The sequence below is a fragment of the Podarcis bocagei genome (genome assembly GCF_964188305.1).
Source record: "Podarcis bocagei genome assembly, chromosome: 5".
Lineage (NCBI taxonomy): Eukaryota > Metazoa > Chordata > Lepidosauria > Squamata > Lacertidae > Podarcis > Podarcis bocagei.
This window is the reverse complement of record NC_138129.1, coordinates 1,439,294-1,461,883: the sequence shown is the minus strand read 5'-3', so window position 1 is coordinate 1,461,883 and position 22,590 is coordinate 1,439,294. Positions and strand designations below refer to the sequence as shown.

Below are 22,590 nucleotides of genomic sequence, written 5' to 3'. Positions count from 1 at the left end.
ACAAGACAAAGAAAGATTCCTGGAAAGAAATCAAGAGGACTTACAGAAGGTAACTGTGGATCCAATTGCAGAACAAAGGAGAGCACTAGACATTCTTAACCTATCGTACAGACTTGACCCAGCACCATCAGAGGAAGAGCAACAACTTGTAGCGGTTGGAGGAGTAACAGAAAAATAACAAGATGGCCCTGCAATTCCTTAGTTGGAATTGTAATGGGCTGAATATGCCTTTGAAGAGACGCCAAGTATTTCATATTTTGAAAAGGGAACAATTGGATTTGATTTGTTTACAAGAAACTCATATAACCAGAGTACACAGGAAACTACTTATAAATAAAAGATTAGGACAAGAATTTATCTCATCGGATAAAGTTAAAAAAAGAGGAGTCGTGATTTATGTAAAAGAAAAATGGGCCCCAAAAATGATGTTTAAAGACGAACAAGGAAGATACCTGGCAGTGGAAATACAAGTGCAAGGAGAAAAATATTTAATAGTTGGAATTTACGCACCAAATGAAGGCAAAGCGGAATTTTTCAAGAAACTCCATGAAATTTTGACGGACTATTTGGATTATAATATGATAATCATGGGAGACATGAATGGCGTAGTCTCTACAAATATGGACAAAGCACAAAGACTGACAATCTCCAAGGAAGGGAGACTTCCGAAAACCTTTTTTGAGATGACAGAAAATATGGACCTAATAGACATATGGAGAACAAGGAACCCTCTGGAGAGAGAGGGAACCTTTTTCTCCCAAGCAATGATGACCTGGACCAGAATCGACCAAATTTGGATTACTAGTGGGATGGCTCCAAAGATCAAGAAAATAGAAATCTGCCCAAAAACCTGCTCCGACCATAACGCCTTGAAGATGGAAATGAAACTTACAACAACTGGTCAATTCAGATGGAGGATGAACGACACCCTGTTTAGAGATAAAGAGATTCACATGAAGGCCCAAAAAACTTTAAAGGACTATTTTGAAATAAACCTAAAGGCCGATGTGGAAAAAAAGAGTGATATGGGACGCAAGTAAAGCTGTGATGCAAGGATTTCTGATTCAACAAAATTCAATCAAGAAGAGAAAGCAGAATGAGAAGAAGGAAAAGATTTTGGAAAAGATAAGAGAAGGAGAGAAAAAATTAAGATAAAAACCGAAGTCCCAGGAGATTTTGAGAGAGATCAAGTTATATCAAACACAATATATGGAATTGATGAATCAAGAGATTGAATGGAAGATAAAGCAAATGAAACAAAAGACATTTGAATTGGCAGATAAATGTGGTAAACTTCTGGCATGGCAATTGAAGAAAAGGCAGAAACTAAATACAGTTACAAGCCTAGAAGTGGATGGGAAGAATATATCTAAGCCCAATGAGATTAGAAACTGCTTTTTGAGCTATTTCAAAAAACTTTATTCTCAAGGACCACAAAACGAAGAGGATATAGATAAATTCCTTAATAAACATGGATTACAGAAAATCTCTCATCAAAGCAAGGTGGACTTAAACCAGAGAATAACAGAACAAGAGATAGAGGGTGCCATTCAAGACATGCAATTGGGCAAATCTCCAGGGCCAGATGGACTGACTTCCAGATATTATAAATCTTTGAAGGAGTGGTTGGTTTATCCGTTAAAGGAAGTCTGCAATGAGATTTTAGAGGGGAAAAAGGCACCGGAATCGTGGAAAGAAGCGTATATTTCACTCATACCAAAGACAGAGACTGAAAAGACTCAACTTAAGAACTACCGCCCAATATCACTACTTAATGTGGATTACAAAATTTTTGCAGACATTTTGGCAAAAAGATTTAAAAGAGTGTTGATGGAGAAGATTCATAAGGACCAAGCAGGCTTTCTCCCAAAAAGGCACCTATCAGACAATGTAAGGAATATAATAGACATTTTAGAATTGCTAGAGGTGAAAATAAATACTAAAGCAGTGCTGATCTTTGTGGACGCGGAGAAAGCCTTTGACAACATTTCTTGGAGTTTTATGAAAAAGAATCTTCATGGGATGGGGGTAGGCCAAGGATTTGAGAATGGTATGGGTGCGATATATTCTGAACAAAAAGCCAAGTTGATTGTAAATAATGTGATAACTGAGGAACTTAAAATAGAAAAAGGAACACGACAGGGATGCCCAATTTCCCCTTTGCTTTTTATTTCTGTCCTGGAGGTGTTGCTGAATATGATTAGAAACGACCAGCAGGTTAAAGGTGTACAGGTCGGAGTTAAACATTATAAGTTAAGGGCATTTGCAGATGACTTAGTATTGACCCTACAAGAGCCAAAGACTAGTACGAAAAGGGTGTTGGAGATAATTCAACAATTTGGCCAGGTAGCTGGATTCAAACTGAACAAACAAAAAACGAAAGTTTTAGAAAAAAATTTAACAGTCATGGAGAAGGAGAAATTTCAAGAAGAGACAGGTTTGACAGTGGTTAAGAAGGTGAAATACTTAGGGGTTTATTTGACATCTAAAAATTTGAATTTGTATAAGGACAACTATGAAAAATGTTGGTTGGAAATTAAAAAAGATCTAGAAATATGGTCAAATTTGAAATTGTCAATGTTAGGCCGAATTGCAGTTATTAAGATGAATGTATTGCCTAGAATGTTATTTTTGTTTCAAACCTTACAGATTCTTGACAAGATGGACTGTTTCAAGAGGTGGCAGAAAGATATTTCGAAATTTGTCTGGCAGGGCAAAAAGCCCAGAATTAAATTTAACATATTGACAGATGCCAAAGAAAGAGGGGGGTTTGCCCTGCCGGATCTAAAATTGTACTATGAAGCAGCTGCGTTTTGTTGGCTGAAAGACTGGATGCTCCTCGAGAACACAGACATGTTGGATTTGGAAGGGTTTAATAATGCATTTGGTTGGCATGCATATTTATGGTATGACAAAATCAAGGTGCATAGGGCCTTCAAAAACCATATTGTCAGAAAAGCATTGTTTAATGTTTGGATAAGATACAAAGATATGTTGGAAAACAAAACCCCTAGATGGTTGTCACCCTTGGAGGCTAAGGCACTGAAGAAACTCAATATGGAGGCCGGATGGCCAAAGTATTGGGAAATTTTGGAACAGGATGGAGATAAATTGAAATTACAGAGTCATGAGAAACTGAAACCTAAATTACAAGACTGGCTTCAGTATTTTCAAATAATGGAGGTTTTTAAACAGGACAGGAAAATTGGCTTTCAGGTGGAAAAATCAAAATTAGAAACTGAACTGCTAGAACCCAATACTAAGAATTTGTCAAGAATGTATAATTTGCTGCTGAAATGGAACACACAAGACGAAACAGTTAAATCGGTTATGATTAAGTGGGCACAGGATGTTGGGCATAATATTATGTTTGCTGACTGGGAATGGTTGTGGAACACCGGTATTAAATTCACGGCATGTAATGCCTTAAAGGAAAATATTATGAAAATGATCTACAGGTGGTTCATGACCCCAGTCAAGCTAGCAAAAATTTATCATTTGCCTGATAATAAGTGTTGGAAATGTAAAGAAACTGAAGGTACTTTCTATCACCTGTGGTGGACGTGCCCGAAGATTAAGGCTTTCTGGGAAATGATATATAATGAAATGAAAAAGGTACTTAAATGCACTTTCCCCAAAAAACCAGAGGCCTTTCTCTTGGGCATCGTCAGCCAATTGGTGTCAAAGAAGGATAGAACTTTCTTTATGTATGCCACAACAGCAGCAAGAATACTCATCGCAAAGTATTAGAAGACACGAGATCTACCCACCCTGGAAGAATGGCAGATGAAAGTGATGGACTATATGACATTAGCCGAGATGACTGGCAGAATTCGCGACCAGGGAAAGGAAACGGCGGAAGAAGATTGGAAGAAATTTAAAATTTACCTTAAGGACTACTATAAACTTGTTGAATGTTAGAATGTCAAGGTTTTGAGTAAGAAAGGGTTACAGCGATATAAGATTAGACTAAAAGAAAGATTAAGAGGACAGAGGACTGACAGAAATATTTAGAGTTGCTAATAACTTTTGGACATTGGGATGCAGAAAGGGGAGGTATGGGGAAGTCTGAGAAACATGGTTCATGAAAAGAAGGTTATGAAACTATACATGTGTGTATGTCTTTTTATATGTTTGTATTGTTTTAAAAAATTTGTAAAATCAATAAAAAAAATTATATATAAAAAAAAAAGGTTGGCATGAGCAGGGACCGAGCAACGGGAGCTCACCCCGTCGTGGGGATTCAAACCACCGACCTTTTGATCAGCAAGCCCAAGGCTCAGTGGTTTAGACCACAGTGCCACCAGCGTCCCCCAGTTCAGTATCTACTGGAAGGCTATTGCTGTGAGCCTTTCCACCTTCTGCTCAACCAGATCCTATGGGAAGATGAAACTATCTATCACAAAGACACCAACACAGTCCTCAGTGGCCAGCCTAAGAGATGTCCTGGCACCCCTAAAATGTCAAACAGCTCTGACCACCAAAAACTTCTCCCTAATATTGAGTCAGAATCTCCTTTCTGGCCATTTGAATCCATTGCTTCAGGTCCCCACCTCTGGAGCAGCAGCAAACAAGCTTGCTCCCTCTTCTTTGGATATCAGAAGATGGCTATCATGTCAACTGTGGGGCTTCTCTTCCCCAGGCTAAACATACCCAGGGGCTGGAAACCAAGCCTTGTGAGAAACCGTTGAGGGAGCTGGGTAGGCTTCGCCTGGAGAAGAGAAGACTGAGGGGTGACATGTGGACCATCGCCTGGAGAAGAGAAGACTGAGGGGTGACATGTGGACCATCGTCAAATATCTGGAGGGCCGTCACATGGAAGTTGAAGGAAGCTGGTTTGCTGCTGCTGCTCCAGATTCAAATGACAAGAAATGAGATTCTCACTCCTTACGGGGTCCTCGCCATGGGATCACATTCACTTTCATGGGATCACAGCTCTACCAGCTGCACTAGCTCCCAGTGGAGTACAGGGTCAGGTTTAAGGTGCTGGTTTTAACCTTTAAAGCCCTATACGGCCTTGGACCCTTGGACCTACGGGACCACCTTTCCTAGTATGTCCCACAGAGGACCTTACGATCTTCAAACACAAACATCTAAGAGGTCCCGGGTCACAGGGAGGTTACGGTGGCCTCAAACAGAGCCAGGGCTTTTTCAGCCGTGGCCCCGATCTGGTGGAACGCTCTGTCACAAGAGACTAGGGCCCTGCGGGACTTGACATCTTTCCGCAGGGCCTGCAAGACGGAGCTGTTCCACCAGGACTTTGGCCAAGGCATAGGAAGAGCTTTCTGATGTTAAGAGTTATTCAACAATGGAAAAGACTTCCCCAGAAGGTGGTGGACTCTAAGAAGGGTGGAGACAGGTTGGAGCAGGTTCAGAGGAAGGCTGTGCAGATGGTCAACACCACCAGAGGAGAAGGAAGCCTGGCTGGCCTGGGATTCTGCCCTTACCTTGTTGTCCAGCTGCAGACGGCAGCTCAACACAGATGGTGAGGAGGGCCATGAGGAAGAAGACGAGGAAGAGACTGGCTTTCATGGTGCTGTTCCTGATGCAGCTAGCAGAAGAGTCTGGATGCTGTGGCTGATCTGGGCCAAGATTTAAACCCTTGGTTAGAGAGACAATATTTTCTTGGAAGCTGCCCAGAGTGGCTGGGGAAACGCAGCCAGATGGGTGGGGTATAAATAAATTGTTGTTGTTGTTGTTGTTGTTGTTGTTATCAACATGTTTCTTTTAAATGCCTAACTGGAGTGGGGAAAGAGGGGAGACTGCAAAACAAGCCCAGCCCCTTAGATGGGCCTTGTCACCCATGCAGATGCTGCCCCCATTCTCCTCTCCCTGACCTTCAGAGGACCAGGAGTCATACAGGAATTCATGGGGTCTGGACTAGTGGGGTGCCACAGGGTTCTGTCTTGGGCCCGGTCTTATTCAACATCTTTATCAACGACTTGGATGATGGACTCAAGGGCATCCTGATCAAATTTGCAGATGACACCAAACTGCTCCAGAGAAGCGGACACGGAGCGGACACGGAGCAATGGATCCAAACTACAAGAAAGAAGATTCCACCTAAACATTAGGAAGAACTTCCTGACAGTAAGAGCTGTTCAGCAGTGGAATTTGCTGCCAAGGAGTGTGGTGGAGTCTCCTGCTTTGGAGGTCTTTAAGCAGAGGCTTGACAACCATATGTCAAGAATGCTCTGATGGTGTTTCCTGCTTGGCAGGGGGTTGGACTCGATGGCCCTTGTGGTCTCTTCCATCTCTATGATTCTATGATTCTATGGTGGATCAGGAACTAGACCTTGGTTTGATGAAGATATTGACCCAATCTGCGGCAGTTGTTGTAGGACCAGAATAAAATGCACGTATTCACATAGAAAATAAAGCATTTTCTGATTAAATACAGGGGATATCAAGGAGGAACGCAAGACTATGAGGACACAGAACGGCAAGATGAATACATAATCGTGGCGAAAGCGACATAAGCAGAACTTGAGCTTAGCACACAGAGAATGCTTGAGCAAGATTTTTAAATGCAAAGTTGACACACACGGACTTTTCGGTAAGGGCACTTTGATGAATGTCTAAATAAGTAGCCCACACAGCGTAGTGTGTTAGAAGAGCAAATTTCTTCAGCTGCTCTCTTCCTCTCTGATTCTGTCTTTTAGAAAAACTGCCAGGCAGGACCCAGTCCACATGAGGGAGGGGCAGCATTAGGTGGGCTGCAGGTGTCCCCCCCCCTACGACCAAGATTACAGGCACAAGGTATGTGAAGAGGTTTGGGTGCTCTAGGTGCCACACCCCACCCTCAGCCAATCAGCACACGGCACAACCCATGATGTCACCACTCCCTCCCTGCAGTCATGCCTTAACTAATAATAATAATAATAATAATAATAATAATAATAATAATCTTTTATTTATATCTCTCGTCCTCCCCAGCGAAAGCCAAGCTCAGGGTGGCTAACATCAAATATATAACGTTGGTATAAAATCAAACAATAATTAAATGACCTCCTAAAAACAGGTCAGGGTCAAATTAAAATCTAATTAGATGGCTTTCCGCAGGATTAGGCTTGGGAACAGTAAATGTTCATCAGGCCCAACTGTTTATGCTGATCTAATATGGGCTGGGAGGCCTCTTTCATACTAGTTCTTATACAAAAAAAAGCTAGACAATGATGGTTTGACTCTGACAACAAACCATCCAGATTATTGCCAATTGAGCTAAAAGACATTCATCAAATATACTGATAAAACAGCAACGTCTGAATCTGAAACTGCAAGACAATTTCAGCATTCATCACAACATCCAGCTGTCACAGAGGCAGATCAAATATTTGCAAATACATCCATGACAAAAGTAAGAATTTGCAACTCCTTAAGGCACCCGTATAAGAAGAGGAAGATAAGAAGAGGAAGCGAAAGATACCATCACCACCCTGAAAAACAATATGGATGGATTTATGGTTCGTTTTTTAAAACTCTGCTCTGCAACAATGACATCACAATACACCGCAATGATAAACCATTCACTGCAACTGAAAACACTACCTATAAACCTGACACAGTTAAGGAAAAATACAACTAACATAAGAGCTATCTTATGAGCCTTACCTTACCTTATATTTCACTAATAGTATATAGACTCTACTGAAATATGTAAACCAAGACTTGAAAACTTCACATATGTATGGGAAGAGGTGTGGATGTTCTACGTGCCACACGTCACCCTCAGCCAATCAGCACACCTCAATATGTCACCCCTCCCTCATTCCTGCCCCCTCTCCAAACTCGTACCTCAACTTACATCTCACACGTGCCAATGGCTCTAGCTGGAAAAATACAGTAATTCGGAGAGACAATGATGGCCTGAGTCTGGCAAGAAAGCACCCAGATTATGGCCAATTGACCTAAAAGACATTCATCAATTATACTGATAAAACAGCAACGTCTGAATCTGAAACTGCAAGACAATTTCGACATTCATCACAACATCCAGGGGTCACTGAGACAGATCAAATATTTGCAAATACATCCATGACAAAGGTTAACTGAAGAGAATTTGCAACTCCTTACGGCACCCGTATAAGAAGAGGAAGATAAGAAGAGGACGCGAAAGATACCATCACCACCCCGAAAAACAATATGGATGGATTTATGGTTCGTTTTTTAAAACTCTGCTCTGCAACAATGACATCACAATACACCGCAATGATATACCATTCACTGCAACTGAAACGCCTTCTGGATACATAATTAGAGGCATGTGTATCGGTAATTATAGGCCCAAATAATAACCCACATAAAACACAATCTGACTGATGAATTGCATAACTAAATCAAGATGCAAACAGGATGCTAAAAGTTAAAATAAAACAATTCCAAGATGCTTACTTACTAAACAGGTTTTTATAAAAATAATATTAATAATCTGGCTTGAAATTTGAAAAATACATAACGTTCTAACCTGGGTCAACAGTGTGATGCAGCAGCAAAACAAACTAATGATATTCTGGGCTGCATCAACAGATGAAGAGAAGTAATTGTGCTGCTCTACTCTGCTTTGGTCAGACCACCTGGAGTCCAGTGTCAAGTTCTGGACACTTGGATATGGAGAAGAGGAGACTGAGAGGAGATATGACCCCCATCTTCAATATCTCAAGAGCTGTCAGATGGAGAATGGAGCAAGCTTGTTTTCTCCTGCTCCGGAGCGTAGTGTTGCAAAAATCAACATTTGGGGCTGAATGAAAACTCATGCAGCAAATGAGGAAAACAAAGGGTTTTATTTTGCAAGCCAGCCAAACAGGCACAGAGGAATATATATAATTGTTATCTCTTAAGGCACTACATTGGGGAACGTGAGTGGTGATGTGCTCTACACCACAGAGCCTAGGGCTTGCTGATAGGAAGGTCGGCGGTTCGAAGCTCTCTTTGCTCAGTCCCAACTCCTGCCCACCTAGCAGTTCGGAAGCAGGTCAGTGCAAGTAGATAGATAGGTACCGCTCTGGTGGGAAGGTAAACGGCGTTTCCGTGCACTGCTCTGGTTTGCCAGAAGCAGCTTAGTCATGCTGTCCACATGACCCGGAAGCTGTCTAATGCCGGCTCCCTCGGCCTATAGAGTGAGATGAGCGCCACAACCCCAGAGTTGTCTGCAACTGGACCTAACGGTCAGGGGTGCCTTTACCTTTAAGGCACTACATATTCATAGACTGACCCAATCGCAAGTTACAGAGCCCTACTATTAGAAAAGTTTCTACTACTTGTTGTTGTTGTTTAGTCGTTTACTCGTGTCCGACTCTTCGTGACCCCCTGGACCAGAGCACAACAGGCACTCCTGTCTTCCCCTGCCTCCCGCAGTTTGGTCAAACTCATGTTCGTAGCTTCGAGAAGACTGTCCCACCATCTCGTCCTCTGTCGTCCCCTTCTCCTTGTGTTCTCCATTTTTCCCAACATCAGGGTCTTTTCCAGGGAGTCTTCTCTTCTCATGAGGTGGCCAAAGTCTTGGAGCCTCAGCTTCAGGATCTGTCCTTCCAGTGAGCACTCAGGGCTGATTTCCTTCAGAATGGAGAGGTTGGATCTTCTTGCAGTCCATGGGACTCTCAAGAGTCTCCTCCAGCACCATATGGTCTTGGCTTATTGCATGTTCATTGAGCAAGCGCAGAAATAACTCTCTCTAAGCAGCACCTTTCTGCACGTGATCTCTTTGCATTCCTTTCTCTACATGGGTATGCCTGAGGGAAGAGGGCCCCCAAGATAGAGCAAGGCCATCCATAGTACAATAAGAACAAAGGCAGCTCTTAGAGTGTGGGGACTGGAAATCACCCCTTTCTTATGCAGACACTTTGGAATGTGGTTTCACAAGATAAAGCAGCTTTGGTACAATAGGCCTGGAAGCCTTTTTTGGCTTGGAGGTCCCTATATGCATCAGTAGGACTCGAACCCATGGCTTCAAGATACAAGAAAGCAGATTCTGACCGAACACCGGGAAAAGCTTTCTGACAGCAAGAGCCATTCGACAGTGGAATGGTCTGGACTCTCCTTCCTTGGAGGTTTCTCAGCAGAGGTTGGGTGGCCTTCTGTCATGGATGCTTTAGCTGAGATTCCTGCGTTGCAGGGGGTTGGCCTAAATGCAATGGGGTCCCTTCCGACTCAATTGTTCTATGATTTTTATGGTTCCGTGATTCTAAGGACGAATGGGCCAAGTTCTTTCTGATGTTTAGTTGGAAACTCCTTCCTTGTTGTTTGTCTCCATTCTGGATTCTGGGAGGACTCTAGGGAGGCCCTTTCCCTCTAGTAAAATAACTCTGTGGTGTGCAGGAATGCAATGGGGAGGGTGGGTGGGTGGGTGCTCTTACTGGTGAAGGAGCTGCCCTGAGCACACATGAGGGGGAGACGGCCAAGGCCTTTGGCGCTGTTGCCCCCTCCCCCTCCTCAAACCCCTCTTTCCTTCTGCTAAATGGCTGCAGGCAGGAGCAGCGCCTTCCCAAAGGACCCTGACAGATGTGCGTGCCCCACATCCATTTCCTGCAAACCCTTCTTTGTCCAGGAAAAGCAGACAGAGGGAAATCAAATCGATTGTTTTCCATGTGCTTGTTAGGCAAAGACTAAATCTCACACTGGAGGGGGGAGGTGGAGTTCGTCTTGTCCTAACAAGCACCTAACAAGGAGAAGCAGGACTAAGATGTGGAGGTCTGCTCCAGAGATCCAGACCGTGGGGAGCCCCAAGAAATTAATAAATACAATTTGGACTATAATTTGATCTTTTTTTCTTTTTTTCTTTTTTAATTTGAAGTATTATGATTGGATATTTAATTGGATGTTTTTTATTGGAAAATCAATAAAAATGATTTGAAATGTGAGTGGGCAGGACAATTACCCAGACAGCAAGCTCAGCCCAGAGAAACAATACCTGGTAATTCCCCTGTCAAATCCTGGCACTGGAGTACTTAAAGAATGCAAATGTGAAGTCATAAGTATATATATATGTAACTTGTTCCTAAGATTAGCCTCTGGAGCTTAATTGGACATGTCATGCTATTTATTTATTTTTAAAAAAGAACCAGGGGGAATCTGGGAAATTTCCTTAACATGTGTTTCAGAGCATTATTAAAGATAGAATGAACAAGCCTATAGAAGAACAAGCTTGGTGGAGCAGAACCAGCATGGCTTCTCCAAAGGTAAGTCCTTCCAGATGAACCAGTTTCCCCAGAGACCAGCCGGCCATCCCGTTTACACACTGCTATACATTCACAGCAGACCAGTAACCTCTCCTTTGTCTCCCCAGTAACTTGATGGCGGAGACCAAGGTTCATGGGAAACTCATATCATTTTTATTGGGTGAGCCTTGGGTTTCAGGCCACTGCACAGTCTTCTGCTCCCAAGGAAGCCAGAGAGAAGTCGGCAGCGGTGCCTGTTCAAGGTGAGGAGTCTCACGGAGGGGCTCATCCACTCTGGAGTCCAAGTTACCCTAGGACAGAAGAGAAAGCGTCAGATGAGCCTGGCAGCAGGATCAGACCAGTGACCCATCTGGCCCAGCATGCTGCTCTCAAAGCAGTCAGGTGTCCCCAAGAACCTCTGGATAGGCTGCCTCTGGAGGCCCCAGAAGAACCTAAGAGCTCCTAGATCAGGCCAGTGGCCCATCTAGTCCAGCATCTTCTCCTCAGAGTAGCCAAACCAGATGCCCATTTTGGGGAGCCCAGGAGCAGGACCTGAGCACAACAGCAGCCCTCTCCCCACTTGTGGTCTCCTGCAACTGGTATCTAGAGACATGCTGTCTCCAGGAGTGGAAACAGAGCATCGCCCTTGTGACCAGTAGCCCTTGATAGCCTGAATTTGTCTAACCCTCTTCCAAAGCCATCCAAGTTGGTGGCCATCATAACTTCATCATTACAACAGTTCAAAGTGTTGGTGCTGACCTTTAAAGCCCTAAACAGCCTCAAAGGCCCAGTATACCTGAAGGAGCATCTCCACCCCCATCATTCTGCCCGGACGCTGAGGTCCAGCTCCAAGGGCCTTCTGGCGGTTCCCTCACTGCGAGAAGCCCAGTTACAGGGAACCAGGCAGAGGGCCTTCTCAGTGGTGGCGCTCACCCTGTGGAACACCCTCCCAACAGATGTTAAAGAGAAGAACAACTACCAGACTTTTAGAAGACATCTGAAGGCTGCCCTGTTTAGGGAAGCTTTTAATATTTGATGGATTATTATATTTTAATATTTTGTTGGAAGCTGCCCAGAGTGGCTGTGGAAACCCAGCCAGATGGGTGGGGTATAAATAAATAAATTGTTGTTGTCGTTGTTATCAACATGTTCCTTTTAAATGCCTAACTGGGGTGGGGAAAAGAGGGGAGACTGCAAAACAAGCCCAGCCCCTTAGATGGGCCTTGTCACCCATGCAGATGCTGCCCCCAATCCCCTCTCCCTGACCTTCAGAGGACCAGCAGTCATACAGGAATTCATGGGGTCTGGACTGGTGGTGGAGGATCAGGAACTAGACCTTGGTTTGATGAAGATATTGACCCAATCTGCGGCAGTTATTGTAGGACCAGAATAATATGCACATATTTAAAGGTAAAGGTACCCCTGCCCATACGGGCCAGTCGTGTCCGACTCTAGGGTTGTGCACCCATCTCACTTAAGAGGCCGGGGGCCAGCGCTGTCCGGAGACACTTCCGGATCACGTGGCCAGCGTGACAAAGCTGCTCTGGCGAGCCAGCACCAGTGCAGCAAACGGAAACACCATTTACCTTCCCGCTAGAAAGCGGTACCTATTTATCTACTTGCACTTAGGGGCGCTTTTGAACTGCTAGGTGGGCAGGAGCTGGGACCGAGCAACGGGAGCTCACCCCGTCACAGGGATTCGAACCGCCGACCATGCGATTGGCAAGTCCTAGGCACTGAGGATTTAACCACAGCGCCACCCGCGTCCCTGCACGTATTTACATAGCATATAAAGCATTTTCTGATTACATATAGAGGAAATCAAGGAGGAACGCAAGACTATGCGGACACAGAACCGCAAGATTAATACATAATCGTGGCGAAAGCAGTTAGGAATTTGTGACATAAGCAGAAGTTGAGCTTAGCACACAGAGAATGCTTGAGCAAGATTTTTAAATGCAAAGTTGACACACACGGACCTTTCGGTAAGGGCACTTTGATGAATGTCTAAATAAGTAGCCCACACAGCGTACTGTGTTAGAAGAGCAAATTTGTTCAGCTGCTCTCTTCCTCCCTGGTTCTATCTTAGAAAAACTGCCATGCGGGACCCAGTCAACATGAGGGAGGGGCAGCATTAGGTGGGCTACAGGTGTCCCACCCCTATGGCCAAGATTACAGGCACAAGGTATGTGAAGAGGTTTGGGTGTTCTAGGTGCCACACCCCACCCTCAGCCAATCAGCACACGGAACAACCCATGATGTCACCCCTCCCTCCCTGCAGTCATGCCTTTAATAATAATAATAATAATAATAATAATAATAATAATAATAATAATAATAATAATGTTTAGTCGTTAAATGTGTCCGCCACTTTGTTCCCCCCGGGACCAGAGCACGCCAGGCACTCCTGTCTTCCACTGCCTCCTGCAGTTTGGTCAAACTCATGTTCGTAGCTTCGAGAACACTATCCAACCATCTTGTCCTCTGTCGTCCCCTTCTCCTTGTGCCCTCCATCTTTCCCAACATCAGGGTCTTTTCCAGGGTGTCTTCTCTTCTCATGAGGTGGCCAAAGTATTGGAGCCTCAGCTTCAGGATCTGTCCTTCCAGTGAGCACTCAGGGCTGATTTCCTTCAGAATGGATTGGTTTGATCTTCTTGCAGTCCATGGGACTCTCAAGAGTCTCCTCCAGCACCAGAATTCAAAAGCATCCATTCTTCGGCGATCAGCCTTCTTTATGGTCCAGCTCTCACTTCCATACATCACTACTGGGAAAACCATAGCTTTAACTATACGGACCTTTGTTGGCAAGGTGATGTCTCTGCTTTTTAAGATGCTGTCTAGGTTTGTCATTGCTTTTCTCCCAAGAAGCAGGCATCTTTTAATTTCGTGAGTGCTGTCACCATCTGCAGTGATCATGGAACCCAAGAAAGAAAAATCTCTCACTGCCTCCATTTCTTCCCCTTCTATTTGCCAGGAGGTGATGGGACCAGTGGCCATGATCTTCGTTTTCTTGATGTTCAGCTTCAGACCATATTTTGAGCTCTCCTCTTTCACCCTCATTAAAAGGTTCTTTAATTCCTCCTCACTTTCTGCCATCAAGGTTGTCCCGGCAGACTGGAGGAGGGCAAATGTTGTCCCTATTTTCAAAAAGGGGAAAAGAGAGGACCCAAATAATTACCAGCCTGTCAGTCTGACATCAATACCAGGGAAGATTCTGGAGCAGATCATTAAGCAAACAGTCTGTGAGCACCTAGAAAGGAATGCTGTGATCACCAATAGTCAGCATGGATTTCTGAAAAATAAGTCATGTCAGACTAACCTGATCTCATTTTTTGACAGAATTACAAGCCTGGTAGATGAAGGGAACGCAGTGGATGTAGCCTACCTTGATTTCAGCAAGGCATTTGACAAGGTGCCCCATGATATTCTTGTAAAGAAGCTGGTAAAATGCGGTCTTGACTATGCTACCACTCAGTGGATTTGTAACTGGCTGACTGACCGAACCCAAAGGGTGCTCATCAATGGTTCCTCTTCATCCTGGAGAAGAGTGACTAGTGGGGTGCCACAGGGTTCTGTCTTGGGCCCGGTCTTATTCAACATCTTTATCAATGACTTAGATGATGGACTCAAGGGCATCCTGATCAAATTTGCAGATGACACCAAACTGGGAGGGGTGGCTAACACCCCAGAGGACAGGATCACACTTCAAAACGACCTTGACAGATTAGAGAACTGGGCAAAAACAAACAAGATGAATTTTAACAGGGAGAAATGTAAAGTATTGCACTTGGGCAAAAAAAAATGAGAGGCACAAATACAAGATGGGTGACGCCTGGCTTGAGAGCAGTACATGTGAAAAGGATCTAGGAGTCTTGGTTGACCACAAACTTGACATGAGCCAACAGTGTGACCAGGCAGCTAAAAAAGCCAATGCAATTCTGGGCTGCATCAATAGGAGTATAGGATCTAGATCAAGGGAAGTAATAGTGCCACTGTATTCTGCTCTGGTCAGACCTCACCTGGAGTACTGTGTCCAGTTCTGGGCACCACAGTTCAAGAAGGACACTGGCAAACTGGAACGTGTCCAGAGGAGGGCAACCAAAATGGTCAAAGGCCTGGAAACGATGCCTTATGAGGAACGGCTAAGGGAGCTGGGCATGTTTAGCCTGGAGAAGAGGAGGTTAAGGGGTGATATGATAGCCATGTTCAAATATATAAAAGGATGTCACATAGAGGAGGGAGAAAGGTTGTTTTCTGCTGCTCCAGAGAAGCGGACACGGAGCAATGGATCCAAACTACAAGAAAGAAGATTGCACCTAAACATCAGGAAGAACTTCCTGACAGTAAGAGCTGTTTGACAGTGGAATTTGCTGCCAAGGAGTGTGGTGGAGTCTCCTACTTTGGAGGTCTTTAAGCAGAGGCTTGACAACCATATGTCAGGAGTGTTCTGATGGTGTTTCCTGCTTGGCAGGGGGTTGGACTCGATGGCTCTTGTAGTCTCTTCCAACTCTATGATTCTATGATTCTATGAAATATTTGCAAATACATCCATGACAAAAGTAAGAATTTGCAACTCCTTAAGGCACCCGTATAAGAAGAGGAAGATAAGAAGAGGAAGCGAAAGATACCATCACCAGCCTAAAAAACAATATGGATGGATTTATGGTTCGTTTTTTAAAACTCTGCTCCGCAACAATGACATCACAATACACCGCAATGATAAACCATTCACTGCAAGTGAAACGCCTTCTGGATACATAATTAGAGGCAAGTGTATCGGTAATTATAGGCCCAAATAATAACCCACATAAAACACAATCTGACTGATGAATTGCATAACTAAATCAAGATGCAAACAGGATGCTAAAAGTTAAAATAAAACAATTCCAAGATGCTTACTTACTAAACAGGTTTTTCTAAAAATAATATTAATAATCCGACCTGACATTTGAAAAGTACATAACGTTCTAACCTGGGTCAACTGTGTGATGCAGCAGCAAAACAAACTAATGATATTCTGGGCTGCATCAACAGATGAAGAGAAGTAATTGTGCTGCTCTACTCTGCTTTGGTCAGACCACCTGGAGTCCAGTGTCAAGTTCTGGACACTTGGGTATGGAGAAGAGGAGACTGAGAGGAGATATGACGCCCATCTTCAAATATCTCAAGAGCTGTCAGATGGAGAATGGAGCAAGCTTGTTTTCTCCTACCCTGGAGGCTAGTGTTGCAAAAATCAGTGTAGAGGCTGAAAGAAAACTCATGCAGCAAATGAGGAAAACAAAGGGTTTTATTTTGCTAGCCAGCCAAACAGGCACAGAATAAATTCCAAAGTCTGACCCCTTGCATCGGGCGGGACTTCTTAATATACATAATTGTTACATCTTAAGCCACTACATTGGGGAACACAGGTGGCGCTGTGGTCTACACCACAGAGCCTAGGGCTTGCTGATCGTAAGGTCGGCGGTTCGAAGCTCCCGTTGCTCGGTCCCAGCTCCTGCCCACCTAGCAGTTCGGAAGTATGTCAGTGCAAGTAGATAAATAGGTACCGCTCTGGTGGGAAGGTAAAGGGCGTTTCCGTGCACTGCTCTGGTTTGCCAGAAGCAGCTTAGTCATGCTGTCCACATGACCCGGAAGCTGTCTAATGCTGGCTCCCTCGGCCTATAGAGAGAGATGAGCGCCACAACCCCAGAGTTGTCTGCAACTGGACCTAACGGTCAGGGGTCCCTTTACCTTTAAGGCACTACATATTCATAGACTGACCCAATCGCAAGTTACAGAGCCCTACTATTAGAAAAGTTTCTAGTACTTGTTGTTGTTGTTTAGTCATTTAGTCGTCCGACTCTTCGTGACCCCCTGGACCAGAGCATGCCAGGCACTCCTGTCTTCCCCTGCCTCCCGCAGTTTGGTCAAACTCATGTTCGTAGCTTCGAGAAGACTGTCCCACCATCTCGTCCTCTGTCGTCCCCTTCTCCTTGTGTTCTCCATCTTTCCCAACATCAGGGTCTTTTCCAGGGAGTCTTCTCATGAGGTGGCCAAAGTCTTAGAGCCTCAGCTTCAGGATCTGTCTTTCCAGTGAGCACTCAGGGCTGATTTCCTTCAGAATGGAGAGTATTGCTCTTCTGCCCAGATCCCGGTTGGCCACTTTGAGAAGAGGACGCTGGACTGGACGGCCATTGGCTAGATCCAGCAGGTGCTTCTTAAATTCTTTTTGATTGGCTGTCATGGGGAAATTATCTGAACCAGGAGCCAGCTGGACCCACACACTCAAATCCGCTTGGCTTCTGTCCCAGCCCAACTCAGGAGAGGAGGGGGAGGGAGGGGGGAGGATATATGGCTGCCAATCTCATCCCTGAGCACCATTCAGAGCTGCCTTCCAGCGTGAGGTCCACCAGGTTCTCCTTCTTCTTCGCAATGGGTCCCTCGCTCATCCTCTGGGCTCTGCTGCCAACTGTGCCTGCCCAGTGTGAGCGGGCAGGTCTGCTATGTATGTTTGGGGGTTGCTTGGAGGGGTGAAGGGCTAGAGTGACCCTTGGGGTCCCTTCCCATTCGACAATTTTAAGAACTGGGAATGCCTGGCATTGGGGAGTCTGTTTAGGGTGGGTGATATTGAGAAAGGTGTCCAGGGAGAGAGGAAGCCCTGCTGGAAGATATCTGGCTCACTGGACTGGAAACGGCAACGGTTTCTGAGGACCCCCTTAAAAAACACACACAGATGGGGACATCAGAGAAGCTTCCAGCCCCTCTGCTAAGGTTCCTTAAACTAAGGGCTCATCCAGACTACCTTTTGTGCTGTGTGTCTGGGCACAGGACCATGTTTTAAAGTGCTGGGTCCAAGCCCTTCTTTCCCCACCAACCTTACCCTGGAACTTTTCTTTCAAAAACCCGCTCTTTACCGCTGTATCAGAGCAAACAGCAATCCACGGGAAACCCAAATTGCTGTTTGTTACAATTCAGCATTAAAGAGCGGGTTTTAAGCAAGGAAAGCAGCTCAAGAGGGGCGAAGCATTCAGACACTGACTCTTATAATACAGACCTGTGCCTATAAAGTGTGGGGCAAAGTGTGGGTGCACCCTAAGAGAAATTTGGGGAAAGGGGTTGGGAAGCAGGAATAGGTATTTGTGTAGGAGGGTTGTGGGCAGAATCTTGAGCTGAATGTGTATTCACTAAGTAGTACCTTAGAAGCATAGAATTGTAGGGCTTGGAGGCACCCCCAGGGTCTAGTCTCACCCCCTGCAATGCAGGAATCTCCAACATATGCCCCCACCCCTGTTTAAAGACCTCCAAGCAAGGGGAGTCAGCCACCTACCTGAGGTTTGTTGGTGCTAGATCTAGGCCATGTCGGAGCACATATTGCATAAATCTATCCTGTTCTTTCCCTAGGTACGTTTTCCAGATCCCACCCCCCAACCAAAGGAAAGGGAGTCAGAACTTCTGAGAGGGAGAACTCAGGTTTATTCAGCTGAATAAAAGAGAGAGAAACAGACTCCTGACTTCCAAGTCGGTAGTCTGTGAAGGTACAGAAGGAAATCACAGTATTTTATACCTCAGAGGGCATTCATTCCAGAGATACAGTGTTGAACAAAGGAGAATTTGCCACGTTATCGTTTCTGCAATGCCATCTCTGCCTGCCTAACCCTGTTCTGCTAGCCGGTCCTGCGAGCTCCATCCTTGATTTTGGGGGCTTACACGGAGCCTGCATTGAAGACCCTCTCTGACTGCCCTTGAGAAATGGACAAGCAATGAGTACAAAAGCAAATTAAGCGTGGTGAATTAATTCTAATGGGCATAAATGATGAATACTTCTGATTTTTGCAACACAGAGGAAGGTGCCTAAGGTGGTTCGGCCTGCTGGGAGGGAGAAGCCCTCTGGCTCCCAAAGAAGTCTGCCTCTAGGTGTTTCCTTGCCACGTCTTGTGGAGGGAAGTGGAGGTTCAGGACGCCAAGCAATGGATCACACAGCCATTGATACGCTAAAAGTGGCATTGTTTGGGTTTGGGAGTAGTTAGAATGTGAGATCGCATCTTCCAAATCAGGAGAAACCAAGACGTAGCCGCTGATGTCAGACCCTTCAGAGAAAAACACCCGTGGCTCACGGATGCCCAGAGCCTGTCCTTTCAGCAGCACAATGGTGCCTAGAAAACATTTGGGCCGGAGGTTGGGGGAGGGCTTCCGTACCAGAGCACCCAGCCCCCTCGTCAGCTCTAAGGGGGAGGGCGCAGAAAAGAGGGGGCTACTTTTGTATTCGTAAAACAGCATCTTTTCTTTTCTTTCTTTTTCAATTTATTTAATCATTTTTTCAATACAAACAACAACCGCAAAAGACACATACAGCAAAAGCCATAATGACACTAATAACACAATTTGACAATTCAGATTTGAATACACTGATATACCTATGACTACACCTTTTAACAATATTTCCCCACCTCTCTCTCTTCCCCCTACTTCCCACCACTATCCGCCTTATCGCTTAAATATTCCTTCCAGATTTCCTCATATTTATCCATTCTTAATTTGTGTCGACATGCAATTTGTTCGTATGTAGCTAATCTGTCCATATTATCAATCCAGGTGCTCCATGGAATCTTTTTGCAGCTCTTCCAATTCATCAAAACAACTCTTTTTTTAAACATCCATTTTTAAACAGCATGTTTTCTTAGCGAAATAAAAAAAATCCTCCCAGTAGCGCCTTAGAGACCAACTAAGTTTGTTCTTGGTATGAGCTTTCGTCTGCATGCCCACTTCCTCAGACACACTGAGACAGAAGTCACCAGACCCTTATATATAGTGGGAGCGTGGGGAGGGGTATTACTCTGAAGGGGGGTGGGAATGGGTAATCGGTTTACCACACCTATCCTTTGCTTCACATCTGCATCTTTCTTCCTTTCATTCCTCCTCCTCCTCCTCTCTTTGTTCTCGCCTATGCCCGTCTCCCCTCTTTCCCTTCCTCTGGGCTCAAAAAAATCAGCTGCTCTCTCTCTACCTGTAATAATAAAATTTAAGGATATATATATATATATAATAAATGTTCATAAATGTACCAACTAAGCACTGACATAGATCAGCACAGGAAGACCGACTTGAAACCATTTTGACTCCCAAACTGACCCAATGTTTTCCCTGCAAGGAGGGGGGGAGTCAGGGAACCTTCCCATTGTCTCAGGAATTGGGAAATCACCATCTCAAAGGAATGGACAGACTGCCAGGAAAGGCAATCAGATAAGGCATTATAAGATAACCTGACAGACAGGAAAAGCAACAACATTCAAATTTATGTTGTAGACCACCTTTTCTGTGATGTAGGTATGATGTATCTGGGGTGGTGGTCTTGGGCTACACCCCTTCTGTGATGTGCGTATGATGTTTCTGGGGGTGGTCTTGGACTCCAAGGTGGACAATTTAAAATGTCTATATAAGGGCGGGCACAGCTGGGTTCTGGGTCCTCCTCCTTTCTCCTGTGTGTGAGGGGAGCACCCTGTTGCAACAGATCAATAAAGATCAGGCTTACAAGCTGCTTTGCTTCTCAATATTCTCTGGTTGGCCTCTGTTATTTTCTCCTACCAATAGGGAACCCACGTAAGGACTCTATGCAGGCTCTTGGATACCCCATAAGGGAAAAGGGCAGATTTTGTTTACAACATACCTTATCAGACACCTGGTCACGTGATGCCCCACCTTCAAGTCTTCTCCTGCCTTCCAGTCCTGTCCCAGATCCAGCCCCACCCAAGTGGGAGTTTACTATAGATCCCCAAGCCAAACGGAGGACATAGATGATGCCTTCCTGGAACAGATGGCCAAGCATGCAAAAGGAAGGGAGATAGTAGTAATGGGGGACTTCAATTACCCGGATATTTGTTGGATGTCAAACTCAGCCAAGAGCATAAGGTCAAACAGATTCCTCACTGGCCTTGCAGACAACTTCATTGTCCAGAAAGTGGGAGAAGCAACAAGAGGAACAGCCATTTTAGATCTGGTCCTAACCAATGTTGATGACCTGGTTAGTGGGGTAGAAGTGGAAGGATCATTAGGCGCGAGTGATCATGCTCTTCTGAAGTTTACTATACAGCGGAAAGGAGCAGCCAAGCATACTAGGACTCAATTTCTTGACTTTAAGAAAGCCGACTTCATAAAACTTAGGGAAGTGCTGGGTGAGATCCCATGGACGGTAATACTAAAAGGAAAGGGAGTTCATGATGGCTGGGAGTTTGTTAAGAGGGAGATAGTAAAAGCACAACGTCAGGCAATACCAATGAGACGGAAACATGGAAGGTGCTTAAAGAAGCCAGGGTGGCTATCTAAAGAACTTTTAACTGAGTTAAGATTAAAAAAGGATGTGTACAAAAAATGGAAAAGGGGGGAAACCACCAAAGAGGAATTCAAACAAATAGCCAGCACGTGTAGACACAAAGTCAGAAAAGCTAAAGCACAGAATGAACCCAGGCTGGCTAGAGAGGTTAAAAGCAACAAAAAAGGCTTTTATGGGTATGTTCGTAGCAAAAGGAAGAACAAAGAAACAGTGGGGTCACTCAGAGGAGAATCTGGTGAAATGCAAACAGGGGACAGAGAAAGGGCTGAACTCCTCAATGCCTTCTTTGCCTCAGTCTTCTCCAATAAAGAAAACAATGCCCGACCTGAAGAATTTGGAGCAAATGATTCAGCAGAGGAAACACAGCCCAGAATAACTAAGGAGATAGTACAAGAATACTTGGCTAGTTTAGATGTATTCAAGTCTCCAGGGCCAGATGAACTGCATCCAAGAGTATTAAAAGAACTGGCAGATGTGATCTCAGAACCACTGGCAGTCATCTTTGAGAATTCCTGGAGAACAGGCGAAGTCCCGGCAGACTGGAGGAGGGCAAATGTTGTCCCTATTTTCAAAAAGGGGAAAAGAGAGGACCCAAATAATTACCGCCCAGTCAGTCTGACATCAATAGCAGGGAAGATTCTGGAGCAGATCATTAAGCAAACAGTCTGTGAGCACCTAGAAAGGAATGCTGTGATCACCAATAGTCAGCATGGATTTCTGAAAAATAAGTCATGTCAGACTAACCTGATCTCATTTTTTGACAGAATTACAAGCCTGGTAGATGAAGGGAACTCAGTGGATATAGCCTACCTTGATTTCAGTAAGGCATTTGACAAGGTGCCCCATGATATTCTTGTAAAGAAGCTGGTAAAATGCGGTCTTGACTCTGCTACCACTCAGTGGATTTGTAACTGGCTGACTGACCGAACCCAAAGGGTGCTCATCAATGGTTCCTCTTCATCCTGGAGAAGAGTGACTAGTGGGGTGCCACAGGGTTCTGTCTTGGGCCCGGTCTTATTCAACATCTTTATCAACGACTTGGATGATGGACTCAAGGGCATCCTGATCAAATTTGCAGATGACACCAAACTGGGAGGGGTGGCTAACACCCCAGAGGACAGGATCACACTT

The 22,590-nt window shown here is 44.8% G+C and overlaps 1 protein-coding gene across 1 annotated transcript in view; it reads right to left on the bottom strand.

Annotated features, from left to right (window-relative positions):
• Window positions 1-22,590, bottom strand: part of LOC308588311 (uncharacterized protein) — a 185,902-nt gene that overhangs the window by 3,559 nt on the left and 159,753 nt on the right. The window contains exon 2 of the mRNA XM_081196785.1: window positions 5,448-5,582. Coding sequence (XP_081052911.1) covers window positions 5,448-5,582 — 135 coding nt within the window. The remainder of the gene's footprint in view (window positions 1-5,447; window positions 5,583-22,590) is intronic.